The 18,380-nt window shown below is 38.4% G+C and overlaps 1 protein-coding gene across 1 annotated transcript in view; it reads right to left on the bottom strand.

Moving 5' to 3' along the window:
* Positions 1 to 18,380, bottom strand: part of LOC115266726 (neuroligin-2) — a 74,346-nt gene extending 55,966 nt beyond the window's left edge. Inside the window, exons 1-5 of the mRNA XM_029873266.2 lie at positions 18,043 to 18,380; positions 17,826 to 17,975; positions 16,698 to 17,760; positions 16,519 to 16,637; positions 16,189 to 16,449 (exon numbers count right to left, since the gene is read on the bottom strand). Of these exons, the coding sequence (XP_029729126.2) occupies positions 16,189 to 16,449; positions 16,519 to 16,637; positions 16,698 to 17,760; positions 17,826 to 17,975; positions 18,043 to 18,142 (1,693 nt within the window). The 5' untranslated portion in view covers positions 18,143 to 18,380. The remainder of the gene's footprint in view (positions 1 to 16,188; positions 16,450 to 16,518; positions 16,638 to 16,697; positions 17,761 to 17,825; positions 17,976 to 18,042) is intronic.

Below are 18,380 nucleotides of genomic sequence, written 5' to 3'. Positions count from 1 at the left end.
ATAGATATGAATTAATATGTCGCACCGTATATTTAGTTGACTTCACTTGAAACGGCCGGAATCCGGATCCGGAGGAACTGGACCAGGATCCGGAAGTGGCCATATGACCTCAGTAAGGTCTAAAATAGTCACCACTCACATGCTTATTGAAAATAGATATGAATTGATATGTCGCACCGTATATTTAGTAGACTTCACTTGAAATGGCCGGAATCCGTATCCGGAGGAACTGGACTAGGATCCGGAAGTGGCCATATGACCTCGGCGGGGTCCAAAATAGTCACCACTGACATGCATATTGAAAATAGATATGAATTGATATGTCGCACCGTATATTTAGCTGACTTCACTTGAAATGGCCGGAATCCGGAATCGGAGGAACTGGACCAGGATCCGGAAGTGGCCATATGACCTTGGTGAGGTCTTAAATATTCACCACTAACATCCTTACTAAAAATAGACATGAAATGATGTGCCGCACTCTATATTTAGCTGACTTGATTGAAAATAGCCTGGTGCGGAACCCGGAAAACCGGGTTCGGGACCTAAAAGTGGCTAAAGAGGCCACTTCCCGTAACCTGCCGGTCACGAGACCACCACCAATCGATTTAGAATGGTTTTTTCCTTTGGGATACATACTTTTCATTGCTTCAAACCAGCGGCAAAAATAAGTTCCGTTTTTTGGCTCGATTTTGCCCACTGTGCGGTGGTTTGAATACTTTGAACAACTTTCGATGTCCGACCAATAACCAACATCTCGGCAAGAACCGCCTAGGTTACGGCGCATCAGCCGTCATCATCACTGAGGGAGTTTGAACAGCCATCCGAGGCATGAAGTCCAACAAGGCTTCCGGGTTCGATCGCATATCAGCAGAGATGTTCTCTACGAAAGGAAGGATTGAAATCCGACACTTTCGTCACGGACCCCGGCCACCCAAATGTTAATGAATTCATCTGAAAGTTTGTTCAGAGCAGCGGTTTTCAGATCCTGCACCGCGGTGCACTTGGTGCACCGCAAAGTCTCGACAAGTGCACCGCAAGACATATTAAAAGTCCTGCCATCACTTTAACGAACAATTTTCGAAAGTACCTTGTGGTCCACTGCAAAACGAAGCTCCGAATGATCGCTATATACATTTCCAAGGTTCTTGCTGAGGGAGAGTTTTGATTACCCTTGATTTACCAAAAATCTCGTGAGAAATGTAAGAATGATTTGAAAAAAAAAAATCCGGCCATCAATTATTTTACAAGGAATCTGTAGTGCATCTTCAATAACTTCGCTCAAAATCTCATATGAAATTCAACCTGTATTGCTACGAATTCTAATGTAACCTGGAAAAAAGTCTCGCAAGCAGCTTTCAAGAATTTCTCTCAATTTTCCATTGCTTTTCGTATTTGATATTTTTGAATTTAGACTTTTTTTGTACTACCCTTCGATTTCCTTATGAATCGGCCAGAAAACAAGAATGAAATTTACCGAAAATCTTGTCAATTATGGCAAATTTGACAGGAATCCTCCGAGAATCTAGTTATAGTTGAAAAATCCTTAAAATGATTCAAGGGTAAACGCAAGAATTCGTCGAGGTTCTTGTTAACTTGTTAAGAATCCATCGGAGATTATTGTTGCCCGAAAATTTTCAAGAATACTGTCAACAACAGAAAAAAAAATGTCTTAGGTTTATCAACAGTTTAACTCGTAGTAAGCTCCGACAAGTTACAAAAACGCTAACGAATGTTATACCGTGTACCCCCGTTAGTTTAACCGCATCTAATCTGAACACTTTTTAATTTGACCCCCGCTAAACTGCACATCGTTCAAACTGAAAATGATTCAAACGTCATGAGCAGAATATGAAATGGAGTGAAACAGAACGCAGGATTAAAACAAAACAGCAAAACGCCCTTAAGGTTACTAGAAGTTCAAATTAAAAACTGGTTGGTTTGCATGAATAGTCGTTCACACAACGAGGGTTGACGATTATATTAATGGAAAAAGTATTTCATCATATATCGTTGCACCGGGAAGACACTTTGGAAATAAGAAACCCTTAAACCGGATTCTTTGACTATAATGAACAAGTGCACCGCGAAGCAATTCATTTTCCAAAAGAGCACCGCGAGACAAAAGGGCTGAAAACCCCTGGTTCAGAGCATCGTGGCATCATATATAAGCGAAAGTGGGCGCATCGAACTGTGAAATTCGAATCATTTGAAATTATGGATAATTCAACGGCATTGTGTTCACCGAACCACCAATCGATGAGGTCGCACCTGGTGTGGGTTTTCTTTGTTCCCTGTACAAGTTCGTTGTGGTGATTGGTGCTGATAACTGATCGCATTTGTTAAATTCACTCAGATTCAAGCACTGCTGAGGAGGTTTCATGAGAGCTTTTGGGGTGTTTTGGAGGGATTACAAGGCGTTTCCAGGCGTTAGAGTAGTTTACAGGTAGTTTCGGAGGGCTTCAGGAGGTTGCTGGCGGTTGCCGGTGGTTTCAGGACTTCAGGACCTTCAAGAGAGCTTCATGACAAGCATTGTAAGGCGTATCAGTAGGTTTCAGAAAGATTCGTTGAGCTTCAGGGGGATCTAGATTGTTTCAGAAAGGATCCCGGGCGAGAGTATCTAAGAGTTTCAGGTGAGTTTAAAGGGGTTTCGTAGTCTTTATGGGGGCTCCCGGGGGTTGCAGGAAAGCTCCTGGAATTTTCAGCGGGGTTTTAGAGGTTCCCAACGCGTTTCAAGGCGATTTTGCAGGATTTTTGGGATTTCATGGAAATTCAAGGGGCCTCACGAGAGCCTAAGTACCCGAGTGTTTCAGAGGGTTTTAGAAGATTCCAGGCATTTCCGCGGGTCTCAGTGGGTTTCGATGAACTTTAGAGGGCTTCAGGAGAGTTTAAGTGAAGTTACTGGTGAAGACTCGGGAGAGGCTGTTGCATGAGCGCTTCAGGGTGTTCCAGGGGAGTGTCAGGGGTCTACGTGGAAGTTCAAAGCTTCCTGGTGTTCTTAATAATTTCCGGATGGTATCAGAGGGGCTTCAGGAAGCGTAGTTAACATGTGAAAAAGCACTAGAAACTACAGGTGGTGTGGAGTATCGGAACACATAGTCTTCTGTCCGACTGGAGTATTTTATTGTCTCCAAACTGGACGAATCGACTCCAAAGGCCTGGGAACACACACTGAAGAATAGAAAGTAATTAGAGCTCATCGACTTCCTGTAGTGGAGATGTAAAATCCTTGATAACAACTGCGAGTCAGCCGTCCATCCAGCGAATTTCACAAAAAATCCTGCTCTGGGAAACTTTCATGAACACCCAGCCCGCGACAAGGTAATTCTGAAAATCAAGTTACAACTTTCCAGCTTCCCATCCAGATAACGCTGTAGGTAACAGACAAGATTCCGTCGTCCAAAAAGTGATACTAGCCGATTCTGTGTTTTACCCGATAGATCTACTGTTGATTGAAGGAGATCAGTGCTGTCATGGTAAAATAAGAGCTGGTTACTCAAGGTTTCCCAATTACAGCACCCGCTTCAATGACTTTAATATTGCGCCTTATGCCATGGTATTCTTGAAGGAAGTATGAGTTGAGCATGAATTTTCTAAAGATTACTCTAAAAACTATTTTAAAATACCTTTCTACCCATGTGGAATTTTCTCCACAACTGAAATTCTTTAGAGATTCGTTCTTTTGATCAGAATTTTTCCGGAATTTATATGGAAAGAAAGTTCTTGAAGGGTTTACTAGAATGGTTTTCAGCCAGAATTCCTCAATAAAAATTCCTCAAGGTGTTTCTTCACTGTGTTTTCCTGTTCATGATTATGTTTGAACAGGGATTCTTCCAAACCAGTCCACGGGAATGCTGCAGAAGTTCATACATGTATTTCTTCACTTGAGGTTTCTACAGGAATTCTTCTGAAAAAAAAAATCTAGGAATTTCCACAGGGGTATCATAAGGAATTCCAGCAAAGATTGCTTCAAATACAGTACGGACCCGATTTTGTCAGCCCCTTTTCGCGACAAACTTTTTGCTGTCATTATCCAACTGTCAAACTTTAACCAATTCATTTAAGATCATTATCAAACTACTGCTGAAAGGCAGAACATAGAGGGATAAAAAGTGTGAATATCCGTTTAGATTTTTGTGGAGAGCAAAAAATGTGTTCCTGAAAGGGGCTGACAAAATCGGGTCACTTATGTAATGCAATTGAAGTAGAAAACTTTTCACAGAGATTCGGGAATTCTCCTAGTACCTTTGAGGAATCCTGTTTTTTTATACATATTCAGTGATTCTCTCAAATATTTATTTTGAATTTCCATTACGAAATTTTTTCAGCAGCTTTTTCAGCAATTTCTCAAACAGCTCCTTCGGATATTTCTCCAGGTATTGCTGGAGATACTTCTCAGGTGATGCTTAAGGAATTTCTCGAAAGATTCTCTCTAAAAATTCTGCATTAAACACAATTCTTTGGCATTCCCTAGGAGTTTTTGAAGACATTCTTCTATGAATACCTGCGAAGGATACTCCGATTCTGCCAGGCATTCTATTGAAAACTATTTATTTAGATATTTCTGAGGCCTATCAAACAATTTCTCCACGATGATAATCCTGATTGTGCAGGATTTCCTTTAAACAATTTTTCTGGTAGTTCTTCGGGGAATTTTGTCTACTAGTCGCTTACGATTTTCAAAAGATTCCTCAAGAAATTCTTCTACAAGTTTCTCTATGAAGTTTCCGAAAAGCTTTATAAAAGAAGTCCCTGTCCGAAATTCCCAAAAAAAATGCAGAATTTCTGAAAAGTCTATGACGAATTTCGCACCAACTCGTCTTCGGGGTTGGCAGCACCCCCTCAGAATGTTATGAAATTTTGTAGGTTTCAAGACTTTACCTTTTCAAGCAACTTTGCGTATTTTGTTTTTTCAAAATTAACCTAGACTAACATTTAAAAAGAGTCAAAGTTCTTTAACCGTTTTTTTTTCACAAAAACTAACTCGAATATGATGAGATGTACAAAAAAGTGATGTATGGGTGACATTTAGAGAATTGTCCAAGCTTTCATGAAAAAATATTTAAAAAATTCTAAATACATTTTTACACGCTAAAAAATATATTTTTAAAATTAAAAGTCAATTTACAGAAAATGCCCACTTTTTTATGTTTTGAAATTTTTTTCCAAGAAAGTCAATATTGTTGCCTAACTTTCCTCTATACATCACAAGATGGGCACTTTTAAGGAAAAAAAGTTTTTCTAACAAAAACTTTTTCATGTTAGTTTTTTTAGCGTGTTGCGCATTAGTCGTTTTTTCACAAAAAATATAACTCAAATATGACAAGTTGTACAAAAAAGTGATGTATGGGGGACTTTTAGGGAATTGTTCAAGCTTTCAAGAAAACATATTTAAAAAATATAAAAAAATGTTTTACACGCTAAAAAATATCTTTTCACAATTAAAAGTCAATTTACAGAAAAAGCCCACTTATTTATGTTTTGAATTTTTTTTTCCCAAGAAAGACAATATAGTTGCCTAACTTTCCTCCATACATCACAAGATGGGCATTTTTAAGGAAAAAAAAAATTTCTAAAAAAAACTTTTTTCATTTTATTTTTTTTTGCGTGTTGTGCATTAACTCGTACAGTAATGTATCCAGAATCCTAATGACAATCCATTAAAACTTAATCGGCTCAACTACTTTTTTAATATCTTAACGTGCTTGACATTGAAAACGTGCTTGATATTGGAAAGGGCTCAAGACAAATTTGCTTTTAGGGTTTTATATCAATGAAAACGCTTGTGTATTGATACACAAGCGTTTTCATTGATATAAAACCCTAAAAGCAAATTTGTCTTGAGCCTTTTCCAATATCAAGCACGTTAAGATATTAAAAAAGTAGTTGAGCCCATTAAGTTTTAATGGATTGTCATTAGGATTCTGGATACATTACTGTACGAGTTAATGCACAACACGCAAAAAAAAATAAAATGAAAAAGTTTTTTTTAGAAAAATTTTTTATCCTTAAAAGTGCCCATCTTGTGATGTATGGAGGAAAGTTAGGCAACTATATTGTCTTTCTTGGGAAAAAAAAAATCAAAACATAAAAAAGTGGGCTTTTTCTGTAAATTGCCTTTTAATTTTGAAAAGATATTTTTTAGCGTGTAAAACATTTTTTATTATTTTTTAAATATGTTTTCTTGAAAGCTTGGACAATTCCATAAAAGTCCCCCATACATCACTTTTTTGTACAACTTATCATATTCGAGTTATATTTTTTGTGAAAAAAACGGCTAATGCGCAACACGCTAAAAAAACTAACATGAAAAAGTTTTTGTTAGAAAAACTTTTTTTCCTTAAAAGTGCCCATCTTGTGATGTATGGAGGAAAGTTAGGCAACAATATTGACTTTCTTGGAAAAAAATTTCAAAACATAAAAAAGTGGGCATTTTCTGTAAATTGACTTTTAATTTTAAAAATATATTTTTTAGCGTGTAAAAATGTATTTAGAATTTTTAAAATATTTGTTCATGAAAGCTTGGACAATTCTCTAAAAGTCTCCCATACAACACTTTTCTATAGGTCTTGTCATTTTTGAGTTACATCGATTTTAAAAAAATCTTTGAAAAAAAGTTAGGCCCTCTTCAAATGTTACTCTTGAAAATTTTCGAAAATTTAAGTATGCAAAGTTGCTTATAAAAACCTAGTCTTTATGCCCACCAAGTTTCATTCGATTCTGAGAGGGTGTTGCCAACCACTGGTCGAGTTGGCGCGAAATTCGTCTATGTATATATTTTTCAAGGAATCCCTAAAATAATTAAGAAGGAATTTGAAAGAAATTTCACAAGGAATCTTTGATGAAATTTCTGAAGCAATCCGCAATAAAATTCTTGTTTAAATCTCATTATGTTATTTCAAGAGAATTTCAGTGGAATTGTGGGACAACATTCATGAAGGAATCATGGCAGCGATTTTTAAGAGTTTCCTGGACAAATACTTGAAGAAACCCCTCGGGAAACCCTAGGTGGAATTTCTAGAAAAGTTCATTGAAGAATTTTAAGGAAAACAACAGGGGAAAGCCTACGATAAAATACTTGATAAATTTTCTGGAAGTATTAGAGGAGTAATCTAAGGACTGAATTATTTTCTGTTCAAATAAATACATGGAGAAACACCCAGATAAGTATCTTTAAAAATCCCAAAGAAAAACTCTTGAGATATTTCCAAAAGAATTCCTGTAAACTTTTGAATAAATCATGGAATAAATTCTTTAAGGAATCCGTGGAAAAATTCTCCGAGTTAACCTTAGAAGAAATGCCTCAGAAATGTTTGGCGAAAAACATGGAGGGTTTCCTCCAATAAAGGAATCTTTGTTTGAACTCCTGCAGGAATCTCTGGAGGAATGCCTGTCTGAATCAATGAATGTAAGAATGCAGGAGTCTCTAATGGGAATCCTGTACAGGCTTCTTAAATAATCCCTGATAAAATTATGTGGGAATTTTTAATGGAACCCTTGGAGCAATTCTTTAACATATCTCTGTGAACTTTATTAAAAAACACCTGTACAAATTCCTACAGAGTTCCCTTTTTCGGATTTTTTTTAGTATTTTGCAGATTTCTTCAGAACTCTGGAAGATTTTCTGAAGAAACCATTGGAACAGTTCATGAAAGAGCATTTGAAAGAATATATAAAGTAATTTCTGCTGAAAATTCGGAAAGGATCTCTTCTGAGATATTTCCGAAGTATTCTCTAAACGAATCCCTTGAAGAATATCTAATATAATCTATTGTGGAGTTTCAGAAGGGACTCCAAAGGAAATCTACCCTTGTCAAATGTCTCCAAAAATTCTTGAAGCCATATCTGAAGAAAGCCTTGGGGATTTTTTTTGAAGATTCCCTGGTAAAAATCCAGATAATCCTCTAGAAAAGTTTCTGGCAGAAATATTCCTCGATTTTAAAACATAATTTCAGGAGTAATTTCTGATGGAATCAATGGAGCAATTTCGGAAGGAACCCATAATAATAATAATAATAATAATAATAATAATAATAATAATAATAATAATAATAATAATAATAATAATAATAATAATAATAATAATAATAATAATAATAATAATAATAATAATAATAATAATAATAATAATAATAATAATAATAATAATAATAATAATAATAATAATAATAATAATAATAATAATAATAATAATAATAATAATAATAATAATAATAATAATAATAATAATAATAATAATAATAATAATAATAATAATAATAATAATAATAATAATAATAATAATAATAATAATAATAATAATAATAATAATAATAATAATAATAATAATAATAATAATAATAATAATAATAATAATAATAATAATAATAATAATAATAATAATAATAATAATAATAATAATAATAATAATAATAATAATAATAATAATAATAATAATAATAATAATAATAATAATAATAATAATAATAATAATAATAATAATAATAATAATAATAATAATAATAATAATAATAATAATAATAATAATAATAATAATAATAATAATAATAATAATAATAATAATAATAATAATAATAATAATAATAATAATAATAATAATAATAATAATAATAATAATAATAATAATAATAATAATAATAATAATAATAATAATAATAATAATAATAATAATAATAATAATAATAATAATAATAATAATAATAATAATAATAATAATAATAATAATAATAATAATAATAATAATAATAATAATAATAATAATAATAATAATAATAATAATAATAATAATAATAATAATAATAATAATAATAATAATAATAATAATAATAATAATAATAATAATAATAATAATAATAATAATAATAATAATAATAATAATAATAATAATAATAATAATAATAATAATAATAATAATAATAATAATAATAATAATAATAATAATAATAATAATAATAATAATAATAATAATAATAATAATAATAATAATAATAATAATAATAATAATAATAATAATAATAATAATAATAATAATAATAATAATAATAATAATAATAATAATAATAATAATAATAATAATAATAATAATAATAATAATAATAATAATAATAATAATAATAATAATAATAATAATAATAATAATAATAATAATAATAATAATAATAATAATAATAATAATAATAATAATAATAATAATAATAATAATAATAATAATAATAATAATAATAATAATAATAATAATAATAATAATAATAATAATAATAATAATAATAATAATAATAATAATAATAATAATAATAATAATAATAATAATAATAATAATAATAATAATAATAATAATAATAATAATAATAATAATAATAATAATAATAATAATAATAATAATAATAATAATAATAATAATAATAATAATAATAATAATAATAATAATAATAATAATAATAATAATAATAATAATAATAATAATAATAATAATAATAATAATAATAATAATAATAATAATAATAATAATAATAATAATAATAATAATAATAATAATAATAATAATAATAATAATAATAATAATAATAATAATAATAATAATAATAATAATAATAATAATAATAATAATAATAATAATAATAATAATAATAATAATAATAATAATAATAATAATAATAATAATAATAATAATAATAATAATAATAATAATAATAATAATAATAATAATAATAATAATAATAATAATAATAATAATAATAATAATAATAAATAGGTGGGAGCTCAGGTAAAATAACTCCTGGGCGTCCATGAAAAACCACCATTTGAGGAGTGGGAGCTCAAGGTAAAATATCTCCTGGGCGACCATGAAAAACCACCCTCGGCGAGCAGCGGCGCTTGAGCCAAGCTATTTAGCACTGTACTTGGAGTAAATGCCAATGCAGAACCCGTAGCTTCCGGGAATGAAAGCACACCCATATGGAGACACGAGCTAGACGAAATAGAAGAATGCGATCGCCCGAGGAGGGAGCCTCTACTGGAGCTGGTCCTGGAACGGGGGACAGAGCGAGCGGCCAGCGGCTGGAAGAGGAAGTGGTGCAAGAGCGGCCTTCCAGTCAACGGGCACAGCCCGTACCACGAACGCAGAGCAGAAACGGCAGCAATAGCAATCACCAAGGCCATGCTGCACCTGTCAATGTTGCTGTGGCTGATCGACGTCAGTCACTCACGTTAGCAGGCGGCCGACGGCAGCGGATCATGTGGACGAGGGAGATGAATATGTACGTGATTCGCTGCTATTTCGTCTGCACGAGGATGGAGACGGACATGTCCGGCAGATCAGGGATGCTGGAAATGTTCAACGAGAGATTCCCTCGCTTTGCGAACCAGCTTGACTTGAACAAGCTGTACACACGACAGCGAGCAATTATGTCTCATAATATGCTCACAGCTGCAGAAGTGGAGTGCATCAAGCTGGAAGCGCAGAGGGAATTGGGAGAGGAGAGGACAAGATCGAGCGATACGTCGAGAAGAAGTTCTGATGGGCTGGATGCATCGAACGCGAGTGAGAGTCGTGATACGACTGCACCCACTGCTCCAGGACCAACAGCGGATATGCAACGACAGCAACTACGAGACGAACTAGCGCTCCACATGGCCACAGCAGTCACGCAGTTCCGTGGGACAGACCCCATGTCCCGGCACCGAATACCAAAGCTGCGGAATTCCTATCGGTTAACAAGTGCAGTAAGCATCCTAAACCAGGATATTTTGCCACAGTACTTGGAGGCCGTACAGCACCTTGAGGATCTGCAGTTTACGGTGTATTCAGCTGCGGTGGCTGTTGTCAAGACGCTGGGACTGCGGACGCGCCCGCAAGGCGACGGTGAAGGTCGCACACGCCCCAGCACACAGAAACCCGCGTGGATGCGACGTTTGGAGAACCGGATCGCCACATTGCGGACCAAGATTGGTCGATTAACACAGTACAAGCAGGGGAACCGATCAACGAGGCTAGTTCGTTATGTTGCTGAAATTGTCAAGCCCGCAGAACTCCGAGATCTCACAGAAGTCAACATTACGGAGATCCTCGACACCCATGTACAGCGGTTGAGTGCTCTTGCGAAACGATTGCGGCGTTATGGAGAATGTTCGAAGCGGAAGGAACAAAACCGGATGTTCAACATCAACGAAAGAGAGTTCTACAACTGCATCCGAAACGACAAGCCTGACTATGGAGAAGGCCTTCCGGAGATTGGCGAAGTCACACAGTTCTGGGCCAATCTATGGGAGAACCCTGTCCAGCACAGCGACGATGGGATGTGGTTGGCAGAAGAAGAGCGACAGTGTAATGGAGTTGGAGACATGACCGCGGTCGTAGTAACCGCTCAGGATGTACGCGAGGCTACCCGGTATACCAGAAAGTGGGCTGCACCAGGACCCGATTTCGTGCACAATTTTTGGTATAAAAAGCTCACGACGATCCACGGGCGGATGGCGGAATGCTTCAACATGGTGCTAGAAGACCCCACGCAGCTACCAGAGTTCATTACCAGAGGTATCACTTATCTTCTGCCGAAGGACCAAAACACAGCTGACCCAGCAAAGTACAGACCAATAACGTGTCTTTCGAGTCTGTACAAAGTGCTGTCGTCGGTGATAGCGAGGAGGATACAAATCCACTGCAATGCCAACAACGTGATGACCGAAGAACAAAAAGGGTGTCGCAAAAACACGCAAGGCTGCAAAGATCAGGTCATTATAGATGCAGTCATTGTGGGTCAAGCCACCGATAAGCAGAGGAACCTGAGCATGGCGTACATCGACTACAAGAAGGCGTACGACTCAGTGCCGCACTCGTACCTTCTTAAGGTGCTGCAGTTGTACAAGGTAGACGGGAACGTCATCAGGCTGATGCAACACGCGATGGGGATGTGGAGCACGTCCCTACAAATCACCGACGGAACAGCTGTGTTGCGGTCCAGAACTCTCAGCATCAGGAGGGGTATATTTCAAGGCGATACCTTCAGTCCGCTATGGTTCTACCTTGCAATGAACCCCCTCAGCAGAGCACTCAACCAATGCAACTATGGCTACCAACTGAAAAGTGGGGGAAGGAGTACAAGAACAACCCACACCTTCTTTATGGACGACCTGAAGCTGTTTGCGGAATCAGTACAGAGGCTGCATCAACTGTTGCAGCTTGTGACGGTGTTCAGCAACGACATCCGGATGGAGTTTGGAATTGACAAATGTCGGTCAGTCCATCTTCGCCGGAGTCAAGTAGTGGACGCCAGCTGTTTCCGCGTCAACGAACAGGAGGAGATTCGGAATATGGTTGATGGCGAAGTGTACAAGTACCTCGGCTTCCTGCAACTTAGAGGTATTCGCCACACAGCGATCAAGAAGGAACTGCAGGACAAGTTCTTGCATCGTGTCAACTGTGTTCTGAGGAGCTTTCTGTCAGCCGGCAACAAGGTGAGGGCGATCAACACGTTTGCTGTGCCCCTGTTGACCTACAGCTTTGGGGTGGTAATGTGGACCAAGACTGACCTCGAGGCGTTAGAACGAGCAGTACGAGTGGCGTTCACCAAGCACCGCATGCGCCATCCAAAGTCGTCCATTGAGAGAGTCACCCTGCCACGCGCAGTAGGAGGAAGAGGCGTCACCGATATCCAGGCACTATGTGTCTCCCAGATCCAGCAGCTGCGGGCATATTTCGTAGAAAGCCAGAACCGTCACGAAATGTACCGCACTGTATGTGAAGCTGACCACGGTTACAGCGCCCTGCATCTGGCGCAGGAGGATTATCAGCTGAACTGCGACATCAAGACCGTCGACGAGATGATCGTAACGTGGAAGCAAAAGGAGTTGCATGGGACGCACCCCCATCAACTGGAACTCGAGCACATCGATAAGGCGGCGTCAAACGCGTGGCTGGTGCGGGGTGACCTGTTCTCAGAAACAGAAGGTTTCATGGTAGCCATCCAGGACCGGGTCATTGCGACGAAGAACTATCGGCGGTACATATTGCACGAGGACGTGGAGGACCGTTGTAGGAAGTGTAAATCAGTAGGAGAAACGATCGAGCATGTCATTGCAGGCTGTTCAGTGTTAGCTGGATCAGCTTACCTCGATCGTCACAACGAAGTTGCCAAGATTGTGCACCAACAGCTTGCTTTAAAGCACAACTTGGTCGACAGATTTGTACCCTACTACAAGTACCAGCCGGACCCGGTTCTGGAAAATAGTTGCATAAAGCTGTACTGGGATCGCGAGATCATTACGGACGTCCTCATTCGTGCCAACCGGCCTGACATTGTGGTTTTCGACAAAAGGATGAAGCGAGTAACTCTCATCGACATCGCTGTACCGTTAGACCATAATGTCCAATCAACGTTCTCCGGCAAGATAACCAAGTACCACAACCTAGCGGAGGAGTTGAAGCAGATGTGGCACCTGGAGGACGTCCGTATAGTTCCGGTTGTCCTCTCGGCAACCGGAGTTGTCCCTAAATCTCTCCTGAGGTCCCTAGACGAGCTGGAATTGAAGAAGGACCTGAACAGCATCCTGAAAGCGGTGATTCTTGGAACCTGTAGTATAGTTAGGCGGTTCCTGAATCATCACAACTGAAAGTACATCCAAAAGCAGACTCATTAGGATAAGCTAAAAAACCAACTAATGAGATCCACAGAGCCTAATCCCCTTTGGCATTCCGATTGCCCGGGGTAGGTGAAAGTTTCCAGCAATTTTTGCTGAGAAGTGCCAAAACTCTATAATAATAATAATAATAATAATAATAATAATAATAATAATAATAATAATAATAATAATAATAATAATAATAATAATAATAATAATAATAATAATAATAATAATAATAATAATAATAATAATAATAATAATAATAATAATAATAATAATAATAATAATAATAATAATAATCCAAAAAAATGAAGAAAACTTTGAAGTAACTCGTTAACATGCCTGTGGATCATTCTCTTAAGAAATCTCTGAACAATTTTCGGAAGGAATTCTGAACTCTCAATTCTTGAAGAAATCTTCGAAGGCGTTTCTGGTAGAATATCTTTAAAATTTCATGGCTTTTTCCTGAAACACTTTGAAGATTTATTTTTTCAGAAATCCTTGGAGAAATTTCTGGAGAAATGAATGATTTTCTAAATAAATCTTTTGGTAAATTCTTGGACGAATCTCTCAATGAGCTTCTGAAGGAATCACTGAAGGATTTCTAAAAAAAATCATGAAGGAATTTTATAGCGATCCATGAAAGGTTTTCCAAAATAAACTTTTGAGAAATTTTTGAAGAAAGGCTAGTAGAATTTCTTAATTAATTTCTGTTAAAGAAACCTCTGGAGAAATTTTTCGAATAAGTCTGTAATAGATTTTTTGAATAAAAGTTCATCGAGAAATTTTTGTATTCTCACAAACGAGAGACGGTTGAGCTTTTTTTTTAGTTCTTTTTTTTAGTTCTTTAGTTTCAATTCTTACAGAGTGAGAAAGCCACCACAGTTGTTTTCCCTGCACCAGAACCTCAATTTAAGTAATGGTTCAGGGTTCATAAATGGAGTTTTCACCTGAATGGATTTACTACCTAAAAAGAATCAGTTTATTATCTAAAGGGATTTCAAGGTTGTTGTAGGGCAGTTTAAGAAAATTGATTTTTCTTCTTCTTCGTCTCCCTTCTAGCTTTTAATATTTAAAAAATAAAAATAAAATTTTCGGGCTCTACGCTCTCACTGGAACTTGGCCTGTCTCATTTCAATTTAGTGTTCTTTGAGCACTTCTACAGTTATTAATTGAAGGGCTTTTTTTGCCTGCCATTGCAAGCATTTGTATATTGTGAGGCAAGTTCAATAACACAATATGCCCAGGGAAGTCGAGAAAAGTTCCCGACCGGAACGGGAATCGAGCCCACCGGATTGGCGATCTAAAGCCTTATCCACAAGGCTAACTAAAGACGAGAAAGAGAGAGAAAGTTGCTGCGAATCAGCGATGCCAGATGGTTTTCTGTATCACTCGTTCAAAAATCTGTATCCCATACAAAATTTGGGTAAAAAATCTGTATTCCATACAAATGAAAAATCTGTATTTCATATAAACGCAATCTGTACAGATGCTCAAAAATCTGTATAATACAGTTAAATCTGTATATATGGCATCCTTGCTGCGAATGTTCAAAGTGATATTATGTGGGGTTCTAGAGTAATTTTGCAGGCCTTGAAGGATGTTCCAGAGGGTTACAGGGGCATTTCAATGCGTTTCCGGGTTCTTTAGAGGGATTTCCAAGGGTATCACAGCTCCAGAAGTTTTCACAGAGAATTCCATGCGTTTTAGGAGATTTCTGTGGATCCCAGAGCCTTCAGGGGAGCTAGAGAAATGTTCCAGATGAATTTCAAGGCTTTCAGAGAACTTTTCGAGGGCTTCAGAGGCTCTTATGAGAGCTTCAGAGAGGCAAAGTGGTTTTAAAAGGCGTTTCAGTGGATTTCAGGGGTTTTTGGGTTGTAACTTAGAGGAAGACTACAAGTAATTCAGGGGGGTTTTCTAGGAGTTTCAAGGAGGTTTTAGGTGTCCAGGTTTCAGAGAAATACTGGAGATTTTTCGGGACTTCAGGGAGCAGATGAGTTTCACAGGTGTTTCAAGGCGTTTCAGAATGTTTCTGGAGGTTTTATAGGGTTTTAAGAAACGTTTTTGGAAACTGAAGGCGATTTGAGATATGTTTCATGAGATTTAAGCCTGCTTTAGGAGATTTTTTACAAGTTTTAGTGAGAAATTGCTAAAACATATATGCATGATCCTATGCGAGTACAAACTTCACTTGTAATACAGCGAGAGGTCACTAATGACGCTTGTAGATTGAATGACCTAATGACCCATACTCAAGGGAGTGCTTGAAGACCCCATTCAGTAATTGAACCAAATAGAGCTGCATAAGGCAGTGTAAGTATGAACCTTCAAATGATCAATAGTTGAGCTAGTATCCATTGACCTGTACTCAAGGGAGTTCTCTGATAGCCTCCAACGTAAACTTGCCCCAAACGCCATGCAACTACCTCCTCTGCGTCTTTACCGTAAACCCACCGTAAACCATACCTTAAGTCCTCCCACTGCTCTGAATACAATACAGTTCCATTTAGGTAATGATACCTTAAAGGAGATACCCAAATATAATTTACCTAAATACAAAGTACTTACCGTTACTGTGCAGCGAATGCCCATACTGGGGTCCCCCCGATGGCATGCCCCTCCGCTTGAGATCCTGCTCCAGGAAGGACAACCGCGTCAACGGATTAGGCTTGACGATGCCCTCGTAGATGTCCAGATCGTCGTGATTCTTAAAGAGATTGTGCCTCGCCACCACGTCCTCCATGCCGGCCTTGTGCAGCTCCGGTATCAGCCGGAGCCAGATCGAGAGCTGGTGCGCCCGGAAGTGGTTCTTGACCCGGGGTTTCATGCCTGTGCGGGAATGAGGAAATGAAGCCGTAAGGATTAGTAACATCGTTTGAATTAGCCAGAGAAACTTACCGATTTCAAGGTACTTTTGATGAACTGGGTCGTACTCGTCCCAGTTGATGCTGCGGAAGCGGTTCCGCTCTTTGGAGGCCATCAGAATCGAGTCCTGCCGATGGTGCTCGTTGGGGTTCCTGTAGAAAAGAAGTTCGATTGTGAAGGCTAAGTCACACCAAAACAACCAGAATACTCACCCCGTCCGGGCAAAGTTCGCCCAGTAGATCATAATAGCCTCCGACAATGCCACCTCCGATTTGGTGTAGTTTTTCGGAAAGTGGTTGAACCCGTCGACCAGTGGGGCCCCGAAAACGTACGGCAGATCTTCCCCGTGGACGGTTCCCATCCGTTGCGGGTAGTCACCGTCTTTGGTTTGATAGTCGAACACGTAGAAGAAGCACTTCGGGCCGGACGGTTCCTGTCCCGGCAGGGGTGGAGGTGGTGCCAACATATCCCCAGTGTGCACCAGTGGGGCTACGAATTGCGCATCGGACAGGGCGGCTACCGCTGCGTCCCTGGTGTTGATTGGATGCGTACTTGTGCGTTCCCAGTCGGTGTATTCGTTGACTACGGTGTAGAAGATTTCGCTTAGATGGTACGTGTAAGCATTACGAACGTACGTTCGCAGGATTCGGTCTCTTCGTTCCCCTTCGAATCCGCTCTGAATATCTGCAGCGCTAAACCGCCATAGGGCCTCTCCCGTGACCACTCCGAACAGTAGATCATACCGACCTGCTGCCCCTTGTGACCGTTTCGATGTGCCCCTAATGGGCGTTTCGTCGATGTCTTGGTTCGTCCGACCAGGCCGGATCACAACGCCGTCTACCGATGGCCCAAACGCACTCAGGAAGCTCGGTGGCTGAATGTCCGCCGCGAAAAGTTCCTCCAGTGGGACATCCCGCAAGCAGTCCACGATCTGCTCGTGGTTCTTGATGAGATCTTCCGGTATTGAGCAATTGACTTCCTTCGCTAGGCGAAGCGCGTATATCACGGGATCCTCCACCAGAGCCCAGGACGAGTAGGCCGACCCGGACAGAAGGATGGCCCGGTGGAACAACCCGGGCACCATGGTCGGCGAAGTCATCAGGAAGTTGATACACGCTGCGCCGCTACCGTGGCCGGCCAGCGTCACGATCGACGGATCACCGCCGAATTTGGCAATGTTCTGCTGGACCCAGTGAAGGGCCGCCATCTGGTCCATCAGACCGTAGTTTGCTACCCGTGCCCGGATCTCCGGACTTGGATTGGCATTTAAAAAACCTAACGAACAAATTTGAAGTCAATGAAGGTTTCTTGATCAAACTTCTGAATCTCCCGTAACTTACCTAAGATTCCTAACCGATAATTCAGCGTAACTACAACTAATTCTCCGTAACTGGCCAGCACGGTCCCATCGTAGGGGTTCCCACTGTTCCACTCAAATGATTCTCCGTGTAAAAATACTATAACAGGTAATTTCTTGTCGCTTTGAGCGGCTGTTGGGGTAAAAATCAGATCATTACTATTCCCACCAACGGAGTTCGAACGAAACCCTGAACTTACCGTGTGCCGGTGAGAACACGTTCAAGTATAAACAATCCTCCGACTGGTCGAGTAAAAAAGGTAGCAAACGTTTCAAGTACTCTAGTCGTCCTTTTGGCATCTTATCTAAAGCTGCGGTTTCGTTATTTACATTGGGCAGCCGCTGCGGGCAGACCGGGCTAAACTTATCGGCTATCCGGACGCCGTCCCACGGCGAGGGCGTCCGAGTTGGACTAAATCTGTAAATGAGATGGAAGCAGCAAAAAAAACCGGAAGCAAAAATTAATTATGCATATCACGCAAACGATGATGACGGCGAAGGCTTCACGCCACGCGTAATGATTTATTTGTTTAATTGG

This window comes from Aedes albopictus, chromosome 3 (assembly GCF_035046485.1).
Source record: "Aedes albopictus strain Foshan chromosome 3, AalbF5, whole genome shotgun sequence".
In the NCBI taxonomy this organism is placed as follows: domain Eukaryota; kingdom Metazoa; phylum Arthropoda; class Insecta; order Diptera; family Culicidae; genus Aedes; species Aedes albopictus.
The sequence above is the reverse complement of the archived record's forward strand: the minus strand, read 5'-3'. Positions and strand labels throughout refer to the sequence as shown.